At 39.9% G+C, this 17867-nt stretch overlaps 1 protein-coding gene across 1 annotated transcript in view; it reads right to left on the bottom strand.

The window, feature by feature from the left end:
• The window catches only part of EHD4 (EH domain containing 4), a 66802-nt gene extending 54792 nt beyond the window's left edge, over nt 1–12010 (bottom strand). Inside the window, exon 1 of the mRNA XM_039888442.1 lies at nt 11674–12010. Coding sequence (XP_039744376.1) covers nt 11674–11909 — 236 coding nt within the window. The 5' untranslated portion in view covers nt 11910–12010. The remainder of the gene's footprint in view (nt 1–11673) is intronic.
• Between the last annotated feature and the right edge of the window lie 5857 nt (nt 12011–17867).

Here is a 17867-nt window from a genome sequence, read left to right as displayed (position 1 = left end):
CCTAAGTACCTTCCAGGGTAAATACTATTTTTATCCCCATTTTACAGATGAGAAAATTAAGGCTCAAATAGATTAAATGCTTTATTAGAACCTAGAATTTCTTACTAGTCATGTGAGAACATTACCTGTCCTAAATCAGAGCTTGAGAGGCTGAGTCAGTCTCCACCAGGAGCTTTTATAGGAACACATTCCATGAATAACAAATATACAAATCTAAGACTTGTTAGTAGTAGTATTCAATAGTTAAGCAAGCATTCTGAAAGTAATATGGCACATATATTTGGAGTGTATTATGAGTATTAAAATTCTTAAGAAAATCTAGAGAAGAAGCTTGTATAATAATAAATGAGATTAAAAAAAAATCTTTGTGCACACACTGGCATCTGTGCATAGAGTTTGAGGGTTCAATTCATTGATATGACCTGGGACATTTTTTTAAAAAAGAGCATTAAACTAACTCCAACAATCGTTTTATTCTTTCGGGTACCACTAAGGTTTTAAACCATGAAGATGTGAAAAAAATATACAAAGTACAACTTTTGAGTTCAGTGGAAGAGCAGTCTTATTTCCTTATTTTTAAATATGGGACTATGAGTTTAAATAATTTCAATTTATAATAAGTGCAGAGAGTTTTACATTATGCATTTATTGATAATACTTGATCCACTATTTATTAGTAGAGAGACCGAAAAGAAAGGGTTAGTCCTTCAATTCTGATTTGTCTTGAATCTGGAAATGTTTTTAAAGCAGTTTCCTTTGTTTATCCTCATGTTTAATAACAAGAAATGGAAGTAGGAGGAGAATCGAACATTTATTATCAAAATTCTTATAAAATGGTTCAAAATACATAAGTTGATACTACCGCCACCTCTACTTATAGACACCACCAAACAATAGATTATTCTGAAACCATGCTGTACAGTTTATAAGGCTTTTCACACTTTTTATCACTTCACCCTCACTGTCATTGGAGCAGGTACTCCTATCCCTAGCTTATAAGAGGGAAAAATGTGCTTATGGCAAGTTAAGTAGCTGGCATGAGACCACATTAGCACAGAGTAATGACCGCTTTTAACATCTTGAAATATTTCCATCCGGTCATTTTTCAGCAAATATATTTTTTAATAAAATTGGGATCAAAGTATTTAAACAGTTTTGCATCTAGATTTTTTTCACCATTAGATTTTCCTCATGCCATTAAAAATTCTTTCAAAATGCAATTTTTAATGGCTGCATACTGTTCTAAGGTGAATATATATCAATTTAGTTTACTATTTCCTATTGGGCATTTAAATAGCTTCCCATTTCCTACAACTATTAATAGTTGTATTTTCCTACAACTATTCTGAAACAGATATCCCTGAACAAACATCTCATCTACTTTAAAATTTTAATCTTCTTTGAGCTATTGAAAAACAAAGTTAAGCCGAGCTTCACTTCCATTTTAAAATGTCTTCCGTAAGTGTGAAACCTAATTTTTATTTTCGTTTTTGTTTTTCCCTTGGTTAAATTATTGACATATTACCAGAAATACTTATTCAGATGATATATTTGAGACTGCTGACCTACTAAGGGAATAGACAGTAACCTGTTGGACCAAGAAACTGGAATTTGTTGGGTAAAGCCTTTTCACATCTCTATTTTCCAGCTATGAATGGAATTTAAACTATATGGAGCCAAGATGTGCTTAAAGCATACTGCAGTCTAACCTATGCCATTTCCTGTAGCTGTTCCACTCCACTTTCCATGCTGTTTTGGGAAGATGGGAAATGAAAGAGAATGGAAGGATGGGAAATGAAGAAGAAAGGGAGAGGAAGTTTACTGGAATCAAAAGCAACATGCTTTCCAATTTCTTACAGCCCTGTTATTTTTCCATTCATTCATTCATTTGCTCATGCAATGAAGATCTATTAAGTGTTTTCTATGTTATGACTTGTAATTTATGAATCTGACAACAGACTTTAGGTTGATCTAGAAGCACTGTAAACTTCCTGAGGAGGCTATAGAATACAGCATTTCCCAAAGTTACTTGACTAGAGAACATTTTTTTTTCTTTGAACACCTATTAATAATCTCCCAGAACTGCATTCTAAAGGAAAAGGTAAAAAGGCATTTAATAAAACTCATCATCCATTCTAATCTTTTTCAAATGCAATTCTTTCAAAATTAGCAATAGAAAGATAATTTCTTAATGTGAATAATTTATAAAATATTAAACCAACAGCTAACATCATATCTTAAACAACAAATACATTACCATTAAAATTAGAAGCTTAATATAGATGCTCACTTCCCAATATAATAAAATATGAAACAGAAGATGAAACAAAGTATTCATGAATGTAATTGATATAGCTATCTAAAAAACCCAAGAGAATCTAACAAAAAGCTGTCAGAATAACTTGAATCAAAGGGATACAAAATGAAAAGAAAATAAATCGGTAGCTATCTTACATACTAGATATATCCATCTAGAAAATATAAAGGAAAAAATCTGATTCATAAAGCGACAGAGGATAAAATACCTAAGAACAACATTAAAAAAAGTATATATAACCTTTATGAGTAAATCAACCACTTTTCTGAGATACAGAAAGTCTGAGTAAAAGCAATGCTGAGTTCCTGCTTGGGAAGAGCGAACACCAAGATACAATGCAGTTCCAATACAAATGGATCCCAATGGGATTTTCTGGGAAGAATTTAATGAAGTAATTTTAAAGTTCCTCCGAAAGAATAACAGGAAATGATGATTGACAGTATTTGGGAAACAAAGAGAAATGAGATCAAAAGAGTCTGTGCTGCAATTTATTAAAGAATGTTTTAAATTGACAATAAAGTCACTTAAAACATTTAAAGTGACTTTTGACAGTATGGTGTGGGTATAAGAATCTATAAACAGATAAACAGGATGCAAGAGAAAGGTCTCAAAAGATCCCAATATTTAGTAAACTACCATAAGAAGAAGTCTTATGTAACATCAGGAAAAGGTAGAATTATTCAGTAAATAGTGTTAAAAAATGAATACCTTTGAAACAGATTTTACTTCCAAGCGTATTAGAGTCAAATATTTTTAAATGCCTATTAAAAAGAAGGAAATACAGGTGAATATTTACTAAGTTTTAGGATAAACAAGGATTTTCTATGCGTAAAAGTGATAAAGTCATTCATAAAAGAAAAAAGGATTAAATTTGACAAGTATTAAATATATTTACATGTCAAAAATCATCATAAAAAGTTAAAAAGGCAAACCTTGAACTGAAAAAAAAAACTTAAAATACTTAAAAATCTACAAGATAAAGAATACTCCAAATGAAAATTGGGCAAAGTTCGCAGACAATTCACAAAGAAATATAGATGATGACTATATATTTTACAACCGCACTAGTTTAATAAAAGCAAATTAGAAGAAATATTTTCCTATCATATTTATTTAATTTTAATAGTAATACTTAATTTTACTGAGGTTTGGTGAAATAATGATCCTCATATTAGACTCCCAGGTGGGAATCTAATTTGGAATAAGGAATATGTATATATTATAAAATCTAGGATATATATAAACTTGGAAAATACTTATACCTTTTGATGCAATAATTCATGCTCAGACACCTATTCTTAAAAAACAAAACAAAACAAAACTAGAAACAAAGACTTATAGCCAAGAATGTTCACTGCAATATTATACGTAACAGCATAAAATTAGACATAACTTTCCAAGCTGTACAATATGATGCAGTCATTCAAGTTATTTTTGAAGTTTACTTAATGATATAAGTTCATTACATCAAATTAAGTGAGAAAGGCTATTTATTAAATTGCATTTATTAGATAATCCCCAGTTTTGTAAGCATAGCTTCTATTTTTTCATCTAGGTCGTTTGCTAAATATATGAACAGATGGAACTTGGACCACAAGCTGTGAAATGCCCACTAAAGTGAGACTCTCTCTTCTCAATTGAGGCTGACCCTTTTCAGGCTTGATGATTCAATTGCCATGATTCCATCAAGTGAACCTTCATCTGTCAATGGTTCCCAGATGTTTCCTGGGGGAGGTTGCCTAAGAATCACTTCGAGAGGGTTGGTTTACAGAAACAACAACAAAAACGATTTCCCCCATTCCTCTCCTGAGAATTCTTGCTCCACGTCCTAACTCGTAGGCTTCTAAAACACCAGTTTTCCCCTCTATAGCCCCTTTCCATCAACTTTTAACTTGCACTCATCTTGAACCAAGCCTCTGGAAGGCCTGTGTCCAGCACACAGTTCCTCCCCTTTTGCACCCAGTTGCTGAGAGTTTTCTATATTTGATACTTCACCTCCTACTCATGCCTCAACCCACTGCCACCTGGCTTCTGTCACCACCACTTACTGACACGGCTCTTTACAAGGTCACCCTGGCTCCTGATGGCTAATCCACAGGCTCCATTTCAATCCTTTTCCCAGAAGCATCTGATGCTGATGACCACCCCCTTTCTCTTTCCCTGGCTTTTGCGGGGACTGCCTGCTGTTTCACCCATCCGGCATCCATCCCCACTTTTAGATAATGGCACCCTTAGTAGCCACCTCTCCCCACTCTGCATCTACATGGTTTGGGGGCTGGCCACCCCACTCCAGGAATGGGTATTTCATTCCCCTTGGCTCTAGGGCTAGCTCAGGGATGGGCATGTGGCCAAAGTCGAACCACTGAGACTCAAACCTGAGATTTTTGCTGAAACTGTTGGGGAAGAAAATCTATTTTTTTTTTCCACTGGAGTTGCTGAGCTGTCAGAATGTGAATGTGGAATTGGAAATGGCCATCTGCCCAATTCATGAGGGGCCATTGCCTGAGAAGGAAGCCAACATGAGGAAAGCAGCAGAGCTGACAGAGTCCTGATGCCACTTGGGGTCCTAGGCCAGGCTTGAAGCCAGTGTACTCTGGTCTAATCAGTTTCATGAGAATACGTGTACCTTTTTACTTAAGCCTTTTTTAGTTGACTTCCCATCTCTTGCAACCACAAGAGCCCTAAGCAACCTCTAAGCCACCACCCCCCCTTAGTATTACTCCACCTCTCTGGTAACTTTTTCCCAAGAGTTTCCACAAGCTCCTCTTCCTCTTATTCTAGACCCATATGTTGGACCCCTTGTGGACTGTACACACCTAAGTGTCTTCTTAAACACAGGTTTAAACCTAAAGTCAAATTCTGCCCCTACACTTTCTCTTCTTGCGTCTCCACCTCAGTGGTTAGCTCCACCACTCACCTGGTTACTCAAGACACTTGGGCCTCATCGATGACACTTTCTCACCCTCACCTCCTCGTCTCCTTTGGGTAGCTAATTCTGGCTTATTCCTCAGGGCTCAGCTTTTAGGTTGTATCCTCAGGGAGGCCTTTTCCAACCTCTAAGCCTGAACGCAGGTCCCTCCTATGCCCCCATCCCACCCTGTGCTTCTAGTGTCGTAGCTTGTCACCCAGAGCCTTAATGGCTTATGGATTCCTTCCCATATTCTCCATGAAACTCTAAGTTCTGTGATAGCTGAATCCACTTCTGAAATCAGTATTACGCTAGAGTATGTAGATATGATCTTTTATATTGTAATAGTCTACTCTTCGGTAAAAATCAAATATTTCAATATCGCAGAGATCTGCAAAGGGCATGGTATTTGGCACAGAAGACTAAGATTTCTCAGGGGCTCCAGTATGTGGAGGGTGAGAATCACCAAACTGAGCCCAGTGTTTCCCTAATGGGATTTTTTTTTTAAATGAGTGAACCAGGCTGCCTCCTGTGAGTGCCTTCACTCCTCTTTAATAATGGAGCCTAGGGCTTATCAAAGGAATGAAGTAGAGCTTTGTTCTTAAACACGCTCTTATTCCTCCCCTTTTTTGAAGACTGGGACATTTGCTTACTCTCAATTTTCTGATACTTTTCATATTCTTCCTAATTTTTTTTAAAGATTATTATGATTTTTATTTTCAGTCAAGACTTTTCTATCCAGATGTAGCCTTTCTTTTTTTTTAATGCCAGTTTATTTTTTTTTCATACTATATATAATTTTTTCTAACTTTTTTTTTTCCTCTCCCTTCTGATAACCACTAGTCCATTGTCCACGTCCATGAGTCTCTGTTTATTTGTCCTGTTCATTTGTTGCTTTTAGGTTTATATCCCACATATGTGATATCATGTGATTTTCAGCCTTTTCTGTTTGGCTTATTTTGCTTCGCATGATTATCTCGAGGTCCATCCATGTTGTCGCAAATAGCAGTATTTCATCTCTTCTCATGACTGCATAATATTCATTGTATATAAGTACCACAGCTTCTTTAGCCAGTCATCTATCGTATGACACTTCAGTTGCTTCCATGTCCTGGCCACTGTGAATAATGCTGCTATGAATATCGGTGTGCAAATATCTTTTCGAATATAGGTTTTCAAGTCTTTGGGGTAAATATTCTGTAGGGGGATTGCTGGATCATATGGTAGGTCAATTCTTAGTTTGTTGAGGAACCTTCATACTGCTTTCCATAGTGGCTGTACCAATTTGCAGTCCCACCAGCAGTGTATGAGGGTTCCTTTTTCTCCATATCCTCTCCAACATTTGTTATTACTTGTCCTGTTGATGGTAGCCATTCTGACAGGTGTGAGATGGTATCTCATTGTGGTTTTGATTTGCATTTCCCTAATAGCTAGTGATGTTGAGCATCTTTTCATATCCTCTAGGGAGAAGTGTCTGTGTAGGTCCTCTGCCCATTTTTTGATTGGATTGTTTTTTTTGTTGTTATTGAGTCGTATTCTTCATAATTTCTTAAAAATTATCAACCACAGTTCTTTGAGCACAACTACACATTCTTCCTATACAGTTCTCCCATCCATACATCCACTCAGGTATTTACTGGGCTTGCCTGTGTGGGCCCTAGAGAGTGCCTGTCTCAGGGTTTGAACCCCCTCTCAAACACAGCTGGGCTCCCTCTGCCATCTGTAGATTATTTGTTGTGAGGAAAAAGGAGGAAGCAAAATAGCGAAGTAGTTCTGCTTTCCTCTAATGTTATAGAAAGAGAGCTAAACAGTGGGCCTATCACTTCCTGAGTATTTTTCTTGTTCTAAACAGGCCTAAAAAGTCTTTTTAAAATTGTCCGAGGCATTTCTGCCCTCTCATTTCTGCCGAGCTTCTTAACGCTCCATACTGTCCATAAACCTTGTTCCTATCCTTGCATATGGAATCCCTGCCTTTTGCCCCACTAACATATTTAAATAATATTTAAAGTTTTAAAATACAATTACTTTATCAAGCATTTTATAGAAAAACATTGTACCTTGATTTTACTAACTTGAGTGTTATAAAGAATGTGTTTATACGTTGACAAGGATATATAGGGGAAAAAGATCATACAGGTATTGTGCGGTGGCTACTCCCTTTCTTCTCATGTCTGCTCCTTCGATCCTTTTATCCTTGTGTTCTTTGAGCTATTCCCACTTCTTTTTTTTTCTTCCTGGCATCCATTTTTATTTTAAATTATTGCACACAGATGTAGAAATTTCTTGATACTAAATGAAGAATTACGGAAATTAATCATAGGATGCGTAAGATTAGAAAACTGAATTGTTTTAATTTTTTTTATTGAGATATAATTCATATACCATAAAATTCACCCTTTTAAAGGGTACAATTCTGTGGCTTTTAGTATATTCACAAAGTTGTGCAATTACTACCACTATCTAATTTTAAAACATTTTCATTATTCCCAAAAGAAAGCCAGGACCCATTAGCAGTCACCCTCTATCCCTTTAGGGTGTGGATATCCAGTGTCACTATCTTTTGTTGAAAAGAATATTCTTTCCCCCATTGAACTGTTTTTGAACCCTTGTAAAAACAAATTTGCCATAGATGTATGGATTTATTTTTGGATTCTCAATTCTATTCAATTGATCTATATATCTACCCTTATGCCACACTCTTGTTAGTGTAGTTTTGTGCTAAGTTTTAAAATCAGGATGTATGAGAACCCCAGCTTTGTTCTTTTTCAAGATTGTTTTGGCCATTCTGGATCTCAATTTCCAAGTGAATTTTAGGATCGGCTTGTCAATTTCTTTAAAGAAAGTTAGAATCTTGGTAGGGACTGCACTGAATCCGTAGATCACTTTGAGTTGTATTGCCATTTTAAAATTTTAAGTCTTTCGAACCTGAACCTAGGAGGTCTTTTCATTTTTTTAAGGTTTTCTTTAATTCAACTAAGTTTTATAGTTTTCAGTGTGTTTTATACTAAATTTGTTAAATTTATTCCTAAGTACTTTAGTATTTTAGATGCTATTATAAATGGAATTTTCTTAATTTCATTTTTCAGATTGTCCCCTGCTAGTGTATAGAAATACAATTAATTTTGTATATTGATCTCGGATCCTGACACTTTGCTGAACTCATTTATGACATTTAAGAGGTTTTTTTAGGATTTTCCTAAATCCTTAGGACTGTCTATATAAAAGATCGTGTTCTCTGTGAATAGAGATAATTTTACTTTTATCCAATCAATACGCTTTCTATTTCTTTTTCTTGCATAACTGCCTTGGTCTCTGACCTTTTAAAACCTATACAGTTTCTTGAGTGACTTCCCTCTTTTTTTCTCATTAGGAGACAGAATATAGGAGGAAGAGACAAAAGTGAAGCTCTTAATAATCAGAAGTTGCAACTGTGTGGTTTGAATTGATTTTCATTGAGCCTCATATTTTCTCATTTGAAATGTCTTCCTTCACAGCACTTGGGCCCAGGGATTTTCTGGAGGAAATCTCAGATCTGTTTTCCTCAGGTTTTGGGCACAAGCCTGGCCAACCCCAATATCCGCCCTTCCTTGGCTGTTTCAGAGACTAAGATGACATGGCTATTTCTCCCGTGCCTGTTTCTTTTCCTTCTCTGGCCAATTCTTTCTTGTTGGTCAGAGGTGGGGCACCAATAACTCTTCTTATGCATCCTCCCTCTTCTGAGAAATAAAACTATCAGTGAGACAACAGATTTATCAGCTGTTCTGCTTCTACCACAAAGAGACTTTGGCAAATATGTCCATCACATCTGAAGTCTCCTTCTGGGCCAGCTTTGTGATTCACATGAGGAGAGTGCGCTAAGCCTCTTTTACTCATCCTTTTCTTTGTATCTGGGCCCCTCATGGTGATCTTCCCCGCAGAAGTGAGCATATTTTCTTCAGTCAGGCTCTTCATCCACCCCATCTAGGAGACCTTTTCATTAAAACAAGGCACACACTTAATTTCTGATGAGGGTCCTTGCTCATCATGTTTTAGTGGGGCTCCTAGTTCTTCCCAGTTACGGGACAAAAGGAGGGAAGAATAAGGTTCCATTAAAAAGGCCTTGCTGAGTGGCTTTACCATGAGAAAAACAACATAGGCACTGACCAGATTCAGAGAAAACATAGCCACAGATGCACACAGGATCCAGGACGATCAGTTCTTCTGCTCCCCAGTTCCAGTGCAGGTGTCTAGAAGGTAGCTGTCCCCCTTTTTTGGGGGGTAGGGAGGGGGCTTTCCTCCTAGGAGCTAAATCTCTTCTTCCTAGCTCCACTCTGAAACAAAACTCAGGTCTCTGGTGCCTCACCAAGCTTCATGTCCACTCTGATTTCCTTCTAACTTCACAGGTCTACTTTGTGCCTGCTGCCCAACAACAAAGTCAGTCCAGAGACAATCTCGAGAGCAAGTGACTTTCTGAAATGGTAATCCCTCCTTCACTCTGGCAGTGGTCCATTTGGATGGAGTCTCCAGGAGTCAGATCTCAAAATCCTTAAAACTATTCTTAGCTATTCCACAAAACTACCCCAAATGATGAAGCAGAGGAGTGAGAAATAATACAATGAAATAGTAAATTAAAAAAAAGATCAAATCATATTCCTGTGAATTGTGTTCTCCTGCCTCAGGCTTGCTTATTATCCAGGCTATGGGAGCAGAGAGAGAGAGCCACATCACATCCAGGATGGTAAAGCATCAACTGGGGCTCCCTAATCACACAGGGCACAATAAAGTCCCTGTGGCAAAGACAGGAGGAACTGCCCGCAGTGCTGTAAACATGTCACCATGAGTGTTTGAGATTATTATAACAACGTTACCTTCTTATCCCTCATCTGTATATTTTAAAAGGTTCACTCTATCACTTGGTCATAATACTTCATTTCCCGCATCCTTAAAAACGATTACTGAGGACCTCAAATGTATTGTCTGCCATCTTTCAAGGTACCAGTTTACTGTAGTATTTTTATGGCTCATTTTGAGTGTCTGGGGTGACACATTTAATACTATTTTTAGCATATTAATAAGCACCAAAAAAGCCATTTTAAAATTATTTTCTTCAGTCTTCCTTCGCATTCAATTTACTGTCTAGGACTATACATTTCAATATATAGTGTATTTGCTTTGCTGAATTCATTCATAGAATATCTGCAGGCCTGGATTGAACATATTTCCTGTAGTGACAACTTCTCTATTTGTAGGAACTATTCAGGTCACTGGACTGGAGAAAAAGAGGCCGCTACTTAATAGAAATGGCATGAATCCAAATATAGATGTAGCTTTCTGAACACCTGTTGAACATCGATGTTGAAGAGATTGTTACAATTTCCAAAATCCTGGACCAAAATCTTAAATAGCCAGTCACTTTGTTTCAACTGACACAGGCTTTAACCCAGGAAAGCAAGTTTCCTAACCAAAGAATGGAAAGCCTTAATTTGCCAGTAAATGCTTTGGAAGTAAAATAGCCTCTTTGAATATCTGTTTCAATGTCATTTATTTTCCATCAAAAGTCACTTCCCGGGAAGCTATAGGATTTGAACCTTAGGGCATGCACAGTAATTGTTTGCTTTTGGAGACACAGAGAGCATGACAAATATTTTCAGTTGTCAAGGGTGAGCGAGGAAGGAATGACCAACCCAAGAAATGGAAACTAACGAATAGTAATATGACACTCCCCCTTAGTTTCACTGGGTGCGGGCTGCTACGCACAACTAACTTCCTATGGCAGGATAAAGGCAAGGCTGTGCAACAGCCGAGAGAAGGCGGACCCTCTACCCACTCCCGAGAACACTGTGGTGGGAGGTGGCATGTAAGGACCTCAAAGGAAAGGGACATAGGCAATACCCTCTACGATTGCCATTTATTCATTCATTCAATAAATAGTTATAAACTGGGCACTGGGCTTGAAGCTTAACTCTCCAACTATGACTCAACAGCCAATTCTAATAACCCACACCTCTGTCCCCATTTCTAGCCCTAGGCCTCACTCGCTCATCAAGAAGATGCTTATTATAGCCTTGCCCTCCTTCCCTTTCCCGGGTCCCCAGGCCAGGGTGACAGGATAAAGCCAGCCGGAGCAGGGCCTGTAACGAGCAAGTACGGAGGGCTCGGAGTACGCAGAGAAGGGGCTCCGGGGACCCTCCTGCCCGCGTGCGGTTGAGTCGGTCCCTACTCGGGTGGCTACGCCCTGGGGCAGGGCTGCGGGCACCTCGCTGGGATCCGGAACCCGAAAACATGCCGATGCTGGAGGGGAAGCAGTGGCGAGGGGTGCCCGCAAAAGGGGAAGTGGGCGCTGCAGGAAGCCCGAGGGCGGCGGGAAGCTAGTGACTACACGCGCACACGTGGGGAGGACTCCCTCCATCCAGGTGGTGGTGGGGGGGAAGGGGTCCAGGCGGGGGTGAGGATGGGCGGGGCGGGTTACCTAATGAAGGTGGTCTTGCCGGTGCTGTACTGGCCCACCAGTAGGATCATGGGCTTGTTCTCGAAGTCGGCGTCCTCCAGCGCCGGCGAGTGAAACTCGTGGAAGCGGTACGCCTCCTCCAGCGGCAGCACCTTGCGCAGGTAGAGCGAACGCAGGCCACCAGTCACCGTCTGCACCGCGTCCGCGCCGCCAGCGCGCTCGCGCCCGCCAGCCTGCTTTCCCATCCAGCTGAACATGCTGCCGCCGCTTCGCGCCCCGCGCCTGCCTCTCAGCGCCGGCTCCTCAATCCGACCCCGCTTCGAGTTCGACCGTCCCCAGCTGGCGGTGAGCTGCCCCAGCTGCGCTCGCGGCCGTCCGAGCTGGCCCCGCCTCGCGCCGTCGCAGCCAATCCTCGGTCGCTACGTCACGAGAACTCGTTCACTATTCAGAAGGGCTCTCTCAAGTCCTTCCTCATTGGGCCGCCGCCAGCGCGGGTGGAGACGTCAACCAATGGAGAGAAGGCTGTTAATGAATTATTGATGACGGAGTCGGTCTGGAGGACTGGGGCGGGGAGAGGGTGTCTCCAGCCGGGTGACGCAGACCTGTATTCCGAGGGGCCTCGTTGGTCGCCGGGGCCCCGCCTCTGGCCAGGTGGCGTCGGCTTCCGGGCAATCTGAGCTGGCAAAAATCGAGTCTCCGGAGGCTGCTTAGTTCCTTGAAATGTTCACTTGTCCCAGCCTTATGGACGTCAATACCGGAGACAAAAGTTCAGAAAGTTGACAGACAGGTTCTTTCTACCTGCTGGCAGGTTATTATTACCCTCATTTTATTGGTGAAGAGACCTTGACTCACGGACGTAAATGACAACATTTGAAGTTGGGGAAGTAGACGCCAATCTACTTGGGTACATATTTCTCTTATCCACGCTGTCTCCACTAAATTATGGCTAGAATGGAGGCCTTTTGCCCGTAGTTTTAATTGATTTTTCGTAAAATTGAAAATTCAGTCATCATCCTCGTTGATTATAATCTAATTGTCGCATCTAATCTTACCTCCCAGTTGTCTCTTTTTTCAGTTAAAAAAAAAATCTTACTTAAATTGAGATTAAAAGAAATAATCAGCCATCACTTTTGGTGTTTTAACTTTCAGTTTTTGAGTATTTCTCAGTTGTTTTATTTGGTGTATTTCTCAAGTGTGATCAATGGACCAATTGCATAAGAATAACTTGAGATCTTGTTAAAATGCAGATTTGTGATCATTACCCCAGACCTATTGAGTTAAAATATTGAGGAGTGATGGAACTTAACAAGTGCCCCAGGTGGTTCTGTTGTACTTTAAATTTGTAGAAATACACACAACAGTACTTCTAAAACTTGATGGAAATGTAGATTCTGATTCAGTGGGTATGGGGTGGGACCCAAGACGCCCCGTTTCTAACAAGTGCCCAGGTGTTGCCAATGCTGCTTGTCCATGGACCATACTTTGAGGACGCAGGTTGTCCTGAAGAGAGAACAGGATTTGACATCAAAAGAGCTGGGTTTGAATCCTGATTATGTAAATTAATGACTATGTGGTGTCCTTAAGTGCAATGAGTTTTCTGCCTCAGTTTCCTTGTTTGTAAAATGGGAACTCCTTTGGAATTGTTGTGTGGATCAATATTTAGAGAAACTTACTCATATTATGGTAGTGAAAAGAAAGCCAAAGGAAAATGAAATTACATATTGGCCTCATGTCAAAATAAAACAAAGATTGAAATGTAAAACTAAAATGAAACTACAGAACTACTAGAAGATATACAATTTTTAATAAAATTTTAGAAGGGAAAAGCCTTTCTAAACAAAACCAAAGGCAAAAATTATGAAAGAAAAGGTTAATAGATTTGTCAACAAAACAGTGAAAGCTTCTATATGTTTTAAAACACACGTAAAAAACAAACCCATATAAAAATACTCTTACCATATGATTCAGAAATTGTACTCCTTAGTATTTACCCAAATGAGTTGAATAGTGAATATATGCAATTGCTATGGAAAATAGTATGGCAGTTCCTCAAAAAATTAAAACTAGAATTATCATATGATCCATCAATCCCACTTCTATGTATATTTTGAAAAGAATTGAAAGTAGAGTCTCTAAGAGAAATCGTACACCCATGTTCATAGCAGCACTATCCATAATAGTCAAGAGGTGAAAGCAAACCAAGCATCCATTGATAGGTGAATGGATAAACAAAATGTGGTATCATGCAATGAAATATTATTCAGCCTTAAGAAATAAGGAAATCCTGTCCCATGCTACAATCTAGATAAACCTTGAGAATATTGTGCTAAGTGAAATCAGCCAGTTACAAAAAGACAAATAGTGTGTGATCCCACTTACATGAGGTATCTAAAGTAGTCAAATCCATAAAAACAGTAAAATGGTGGTTGCCAAGGCCTGGGAGGAGGAGGAAATGGGGAACTGTTCAGTGGGTATAGAGTTTCAGTTTTGCAAAATGAAAAAATTCTGGAGATCTGTTGCACATCAATGTGAATATAGTTAACACGACTGGACTGTACACGTAAAAGTGGTTAAGATGGTAAATTTTATGTTAGGTATTTTTTTATATATATAACTTTAAAAGAAATGAATGTATAGGATTTTTGTACTTTTGTAAAAAAGAAATAAAGTATCCAATAAAAAGATAGAAAGGATAAACCCCCAAATAGTAATGACCTCTGAGTCTTGGAATGATAAGTCATCTCAGTTTCCTTTTTTATGTGCTTTTGCATTTTTTGAATTTTACACAATAATCAGAAAACAAATTTTAAGGATGAAAAAAATGTATTGTCCTTAATTCTAAAAAAAAAAAAAAAAAAAAGCCCTGAAAGAACGTGGCCCAGAGAATGTAGCGCCATGCCTTTTCTTCCTTCTTGGTCTTCTTACAGCTGCGATGTCAGCTTTCTTGTTCTTGTTCTTGTCTGTCCTCAGTGGAGTGAGGGAGTCGCTAATACTCCCCAGGATAGTTATCTTGCATCCACTTGCAAGTTGTGATACTCTTTTGGTGTTCTTTCTTCAGACTAAACAATTCCAATCTCTGTCACTTTTTAAAAATTTTAAACCCAATTGTTTTTTTCAGGTTAAGTCCTATTACAGACTGTTCTATAAGGAGTGCTATTGCTGCCTAGAAATTTGTTGTATTGCATACTTCTTAAAATAAGTATCTTGAGAACAAGACACAATTTTCTTTGCTATATGAGAATTTTATTGTAATTCTTGTGGAAAGTTTTTTCCCCCGTCTTCCTCTCGGTAGGAAGATGGTCACAAGGTTTGCTCTAGATCATGTCTAGTGTCTTACTCTGATAACTTTAAATTCTGGAGTGGTTAAAGACCTGGGAGACACATGATAAGGAGATTAGAGGAGGTACTTTGGCCTGGGAAGAGGCCCCTTCACTCTCTGACACACCTCTCCATTCTCTGCGGCCACTTACTCAGGTCACTGGTGCCACTTGGAGATGTAGCTTGTAGGACATGTAGGGGGAGATGTCTAGTAGGTACTTGCAACAAGACTGTCAGTTGCCTATAAATTGTCCTTCTTCAGTAATCGAGCTCTTATTTTTAACTGGGCATATTTGCCAACTAGGTAAAAGCAAAAATTTCCAGTCTCCCTACAGTTAAGTGTGATAATGAGACTAACTTCAACTTCTGGTTTCTGATATGTTACCTGAAGATGTGGAGGACTTCCAGGAAGTCTCCTTTAAAGAGAAGAGAGTTCAATCTTTCTCTCTCCTCTTCCCTCTCATAGTCCGGGATCTGGATGTTATGGCTGGAGCCACAGGGTTCATATTGGATCATGAGGCTAAGGACTATGCAAGGGATGGTAAATCAGAGAGCTGGAAGGAACAGGATCCCTGATGAATCATGAAGTGTCATGCGAGCCTTGGACTACCTCCCTGTGAACTTCTTTTATAGGAATGCATTTAAGCCACTATTCGTCAGGTCTTTGTTAGAGATGAAACTAATTCCTAACTAACAATGACTTTGTTACTAGAAATGGAGTCTGCGGTAACAGAACCCGAAATGTGACATTTGCTTAGTAGAAGAGGAGCAAGGTCAACTTTAAGAATTCAATTATTGCACTCTGGGATTTAAAACGTGAACCCCAACCCTCTCTTTTTTGACATGCCTCCTATCAAGAGATGGGATCTTCGTCTACTCCCCTTAAACCTAGGCTAGCTTGTGAATGCTTCTGCCAATAGAGTACAGTGGAAGTGCTGCTATGTGACTCCTGAGGCTGGGTCATACATTACACCATACAGCTGCCACTGTGTAACGCTCACTCTTGAAGCCCTGAGCTGCTATTTAAGAAGATTGACTATTCTGAGACCACCGTGCTGGGAAGGCCATATAAAGGTGTTCTGACAAATAGTCAATCAAACTGAGCCTGTCCTCTGTCCTCCTCAGTTTTTCCAGCCCAGGCACCAGATATGTGATCTTTCAGCCCCAGCCATCTGAGTCCTCTCCAGCAGTTCAAGTCATTTGAACTGAGGTTCCACACATGGAGCTGATAAAAATTGTCCTTGATGTGCCCTTTTCAAATTCCTGACCCACAGAATCTGTGGGCATAATCAAATGGTGGTTATTTTATGCCATTATATTTTGGGGGGTTTGTTGCTCAGCAACAGATAAATGGAACAGCTGGTAATTCTCATTATCTTAAGATAATGGACCAGAAGGCAAACTTGAGGATAGCTGAAAGGAGCCTGAGTTTCTGATAATAGAAATGAACTTCTATCTTGTTTAAGCCACTGTAATTTTAGTTCTTTTGATTATGTAGCAGAAGTAATGCTAACTGGTATAGAATTTGAATTTACAAATCAGGAACTTAGGAATTCAGTTTGGCTAGAGTTAAAGGTTTGAGAGTTTTCCAAACAGAAGCTGCACTTGAAGTCCTAGGTGTAGGTGAGATTGTTTAAGAGAGTATAGATGGAGAAGAGAGGAGAGCTAAGGAGAGAGCCTCGAGGAATACCAGCAGCTAAAGGAGAACAAGAGAGGTGAGGCGAGGGAAGGGGCTTGAAAGTAGGAAGAAATCCAGGATAGTGAGCATCCAGCAAACCTGGCTCCTTCCCTCTAGGGCTGGGTCGGCAGCTACTGATGTGTGCTCCTTCTGTACACAGCTAATATGGAATTTTCTCTTTGTATTGCAAGGCTCTGTTTCCATGTAGGCCTCCTACATGGGACCAGAAGGAAGCTCCTTGAAATGTGGGGTCAATTGTTGATTCTTTTTATTATCCCAATGCCCAGTGACTGGCATGCAGTTGGAAGGCAATAAATATTTGCAAGCAGAACTGAATTGAACTGTTGGCAAGGAAGTCATGGAAAGGGAGGGTTTCAGGAAGGAGGGAGTGGTCTGCAGTGCCAAATGCTGAGAACAATCAAGTAAGATAAGGCCTGTAAAGGGCCAGTGCCTTTTGATTCTGTGTATCCGGCAGCTGGGTGGACATTGGTGGCCTTGGGGAGAAGTGTTTTCATGGGGATATAGGAGCAGAACACATCTACTGTGGGACAGGGTGACTGGCTTGTGCAGCAGTGTGGTGTGCTGGCTACTTTCCTGAGAAGGAAAGGGGAGATAAGGAGCAGGGATGCAGGGGGAGAGGGGAACTTTTTCTATTTATTCATGTTACAGGCAGAGAGTAGGGAACCTAAGGGGAGGGAGGTTCCATGATGCTGTGTTCTTGCCCCTCTCAGAGTTGATGACATTTTGTCCTTAACCCTTGTGCTCTCCAGCATTGTTTTAGAATCTAAGTCACTATTTAACTTCTCAAATCCAAACGTAAATCTTTCCATATTTTTATCCCCAACCTAAACCTAAGTTCCTGGAAAGCAGAGGCTGTTTACTGCCCCTGGCCTCCATGCACCAAGTAGGTGCTCAGCTGATGCTGGCTGCCCTTCCTTCTTCTATACCAGCACTTCCCCAAAACCATCAGGAGCTCAAACAGCATGGGTCAGCAAGAGTTGGTGCTCCACTGGGTGCTGATGTGGCTTCATAAAAACAGAGGAGCACCCCACCGCAAGAAGGTGGGGACCCCTACAGGAGGAAAGGAAGCAGTCAAGGAGAGGAGGAATGGGATAGAAATGGCCTTCTCACAACCTCTGGCAGCGACCAGGCATGGATGAGGGCAGAAATTATGCAATTTTCACAGCATTAGATAATGAAAGCAAATGAGTCAGCAGTA

The sequence above is a fragment of the Pteropus medius genome, unplaced genomic scaffold, assembly GCF_902729225.1.
Source record: "Pteropus medius unplaced genomic scaffold, Ma_sr-lr_union100, whole genome shotgun sequence".
Taxonomy (NCBI): Eukaryota; Metazoa; Chordata; class Mammalia; order Chiroptera; family Pteropodidae; genus Pteropus; species Pteropus medius.
The sequence above is the reverse complement of the archived record's forward strand: the minus strand, read 5'-3'. Positions and strand labels throughout refer to the sequence as shown.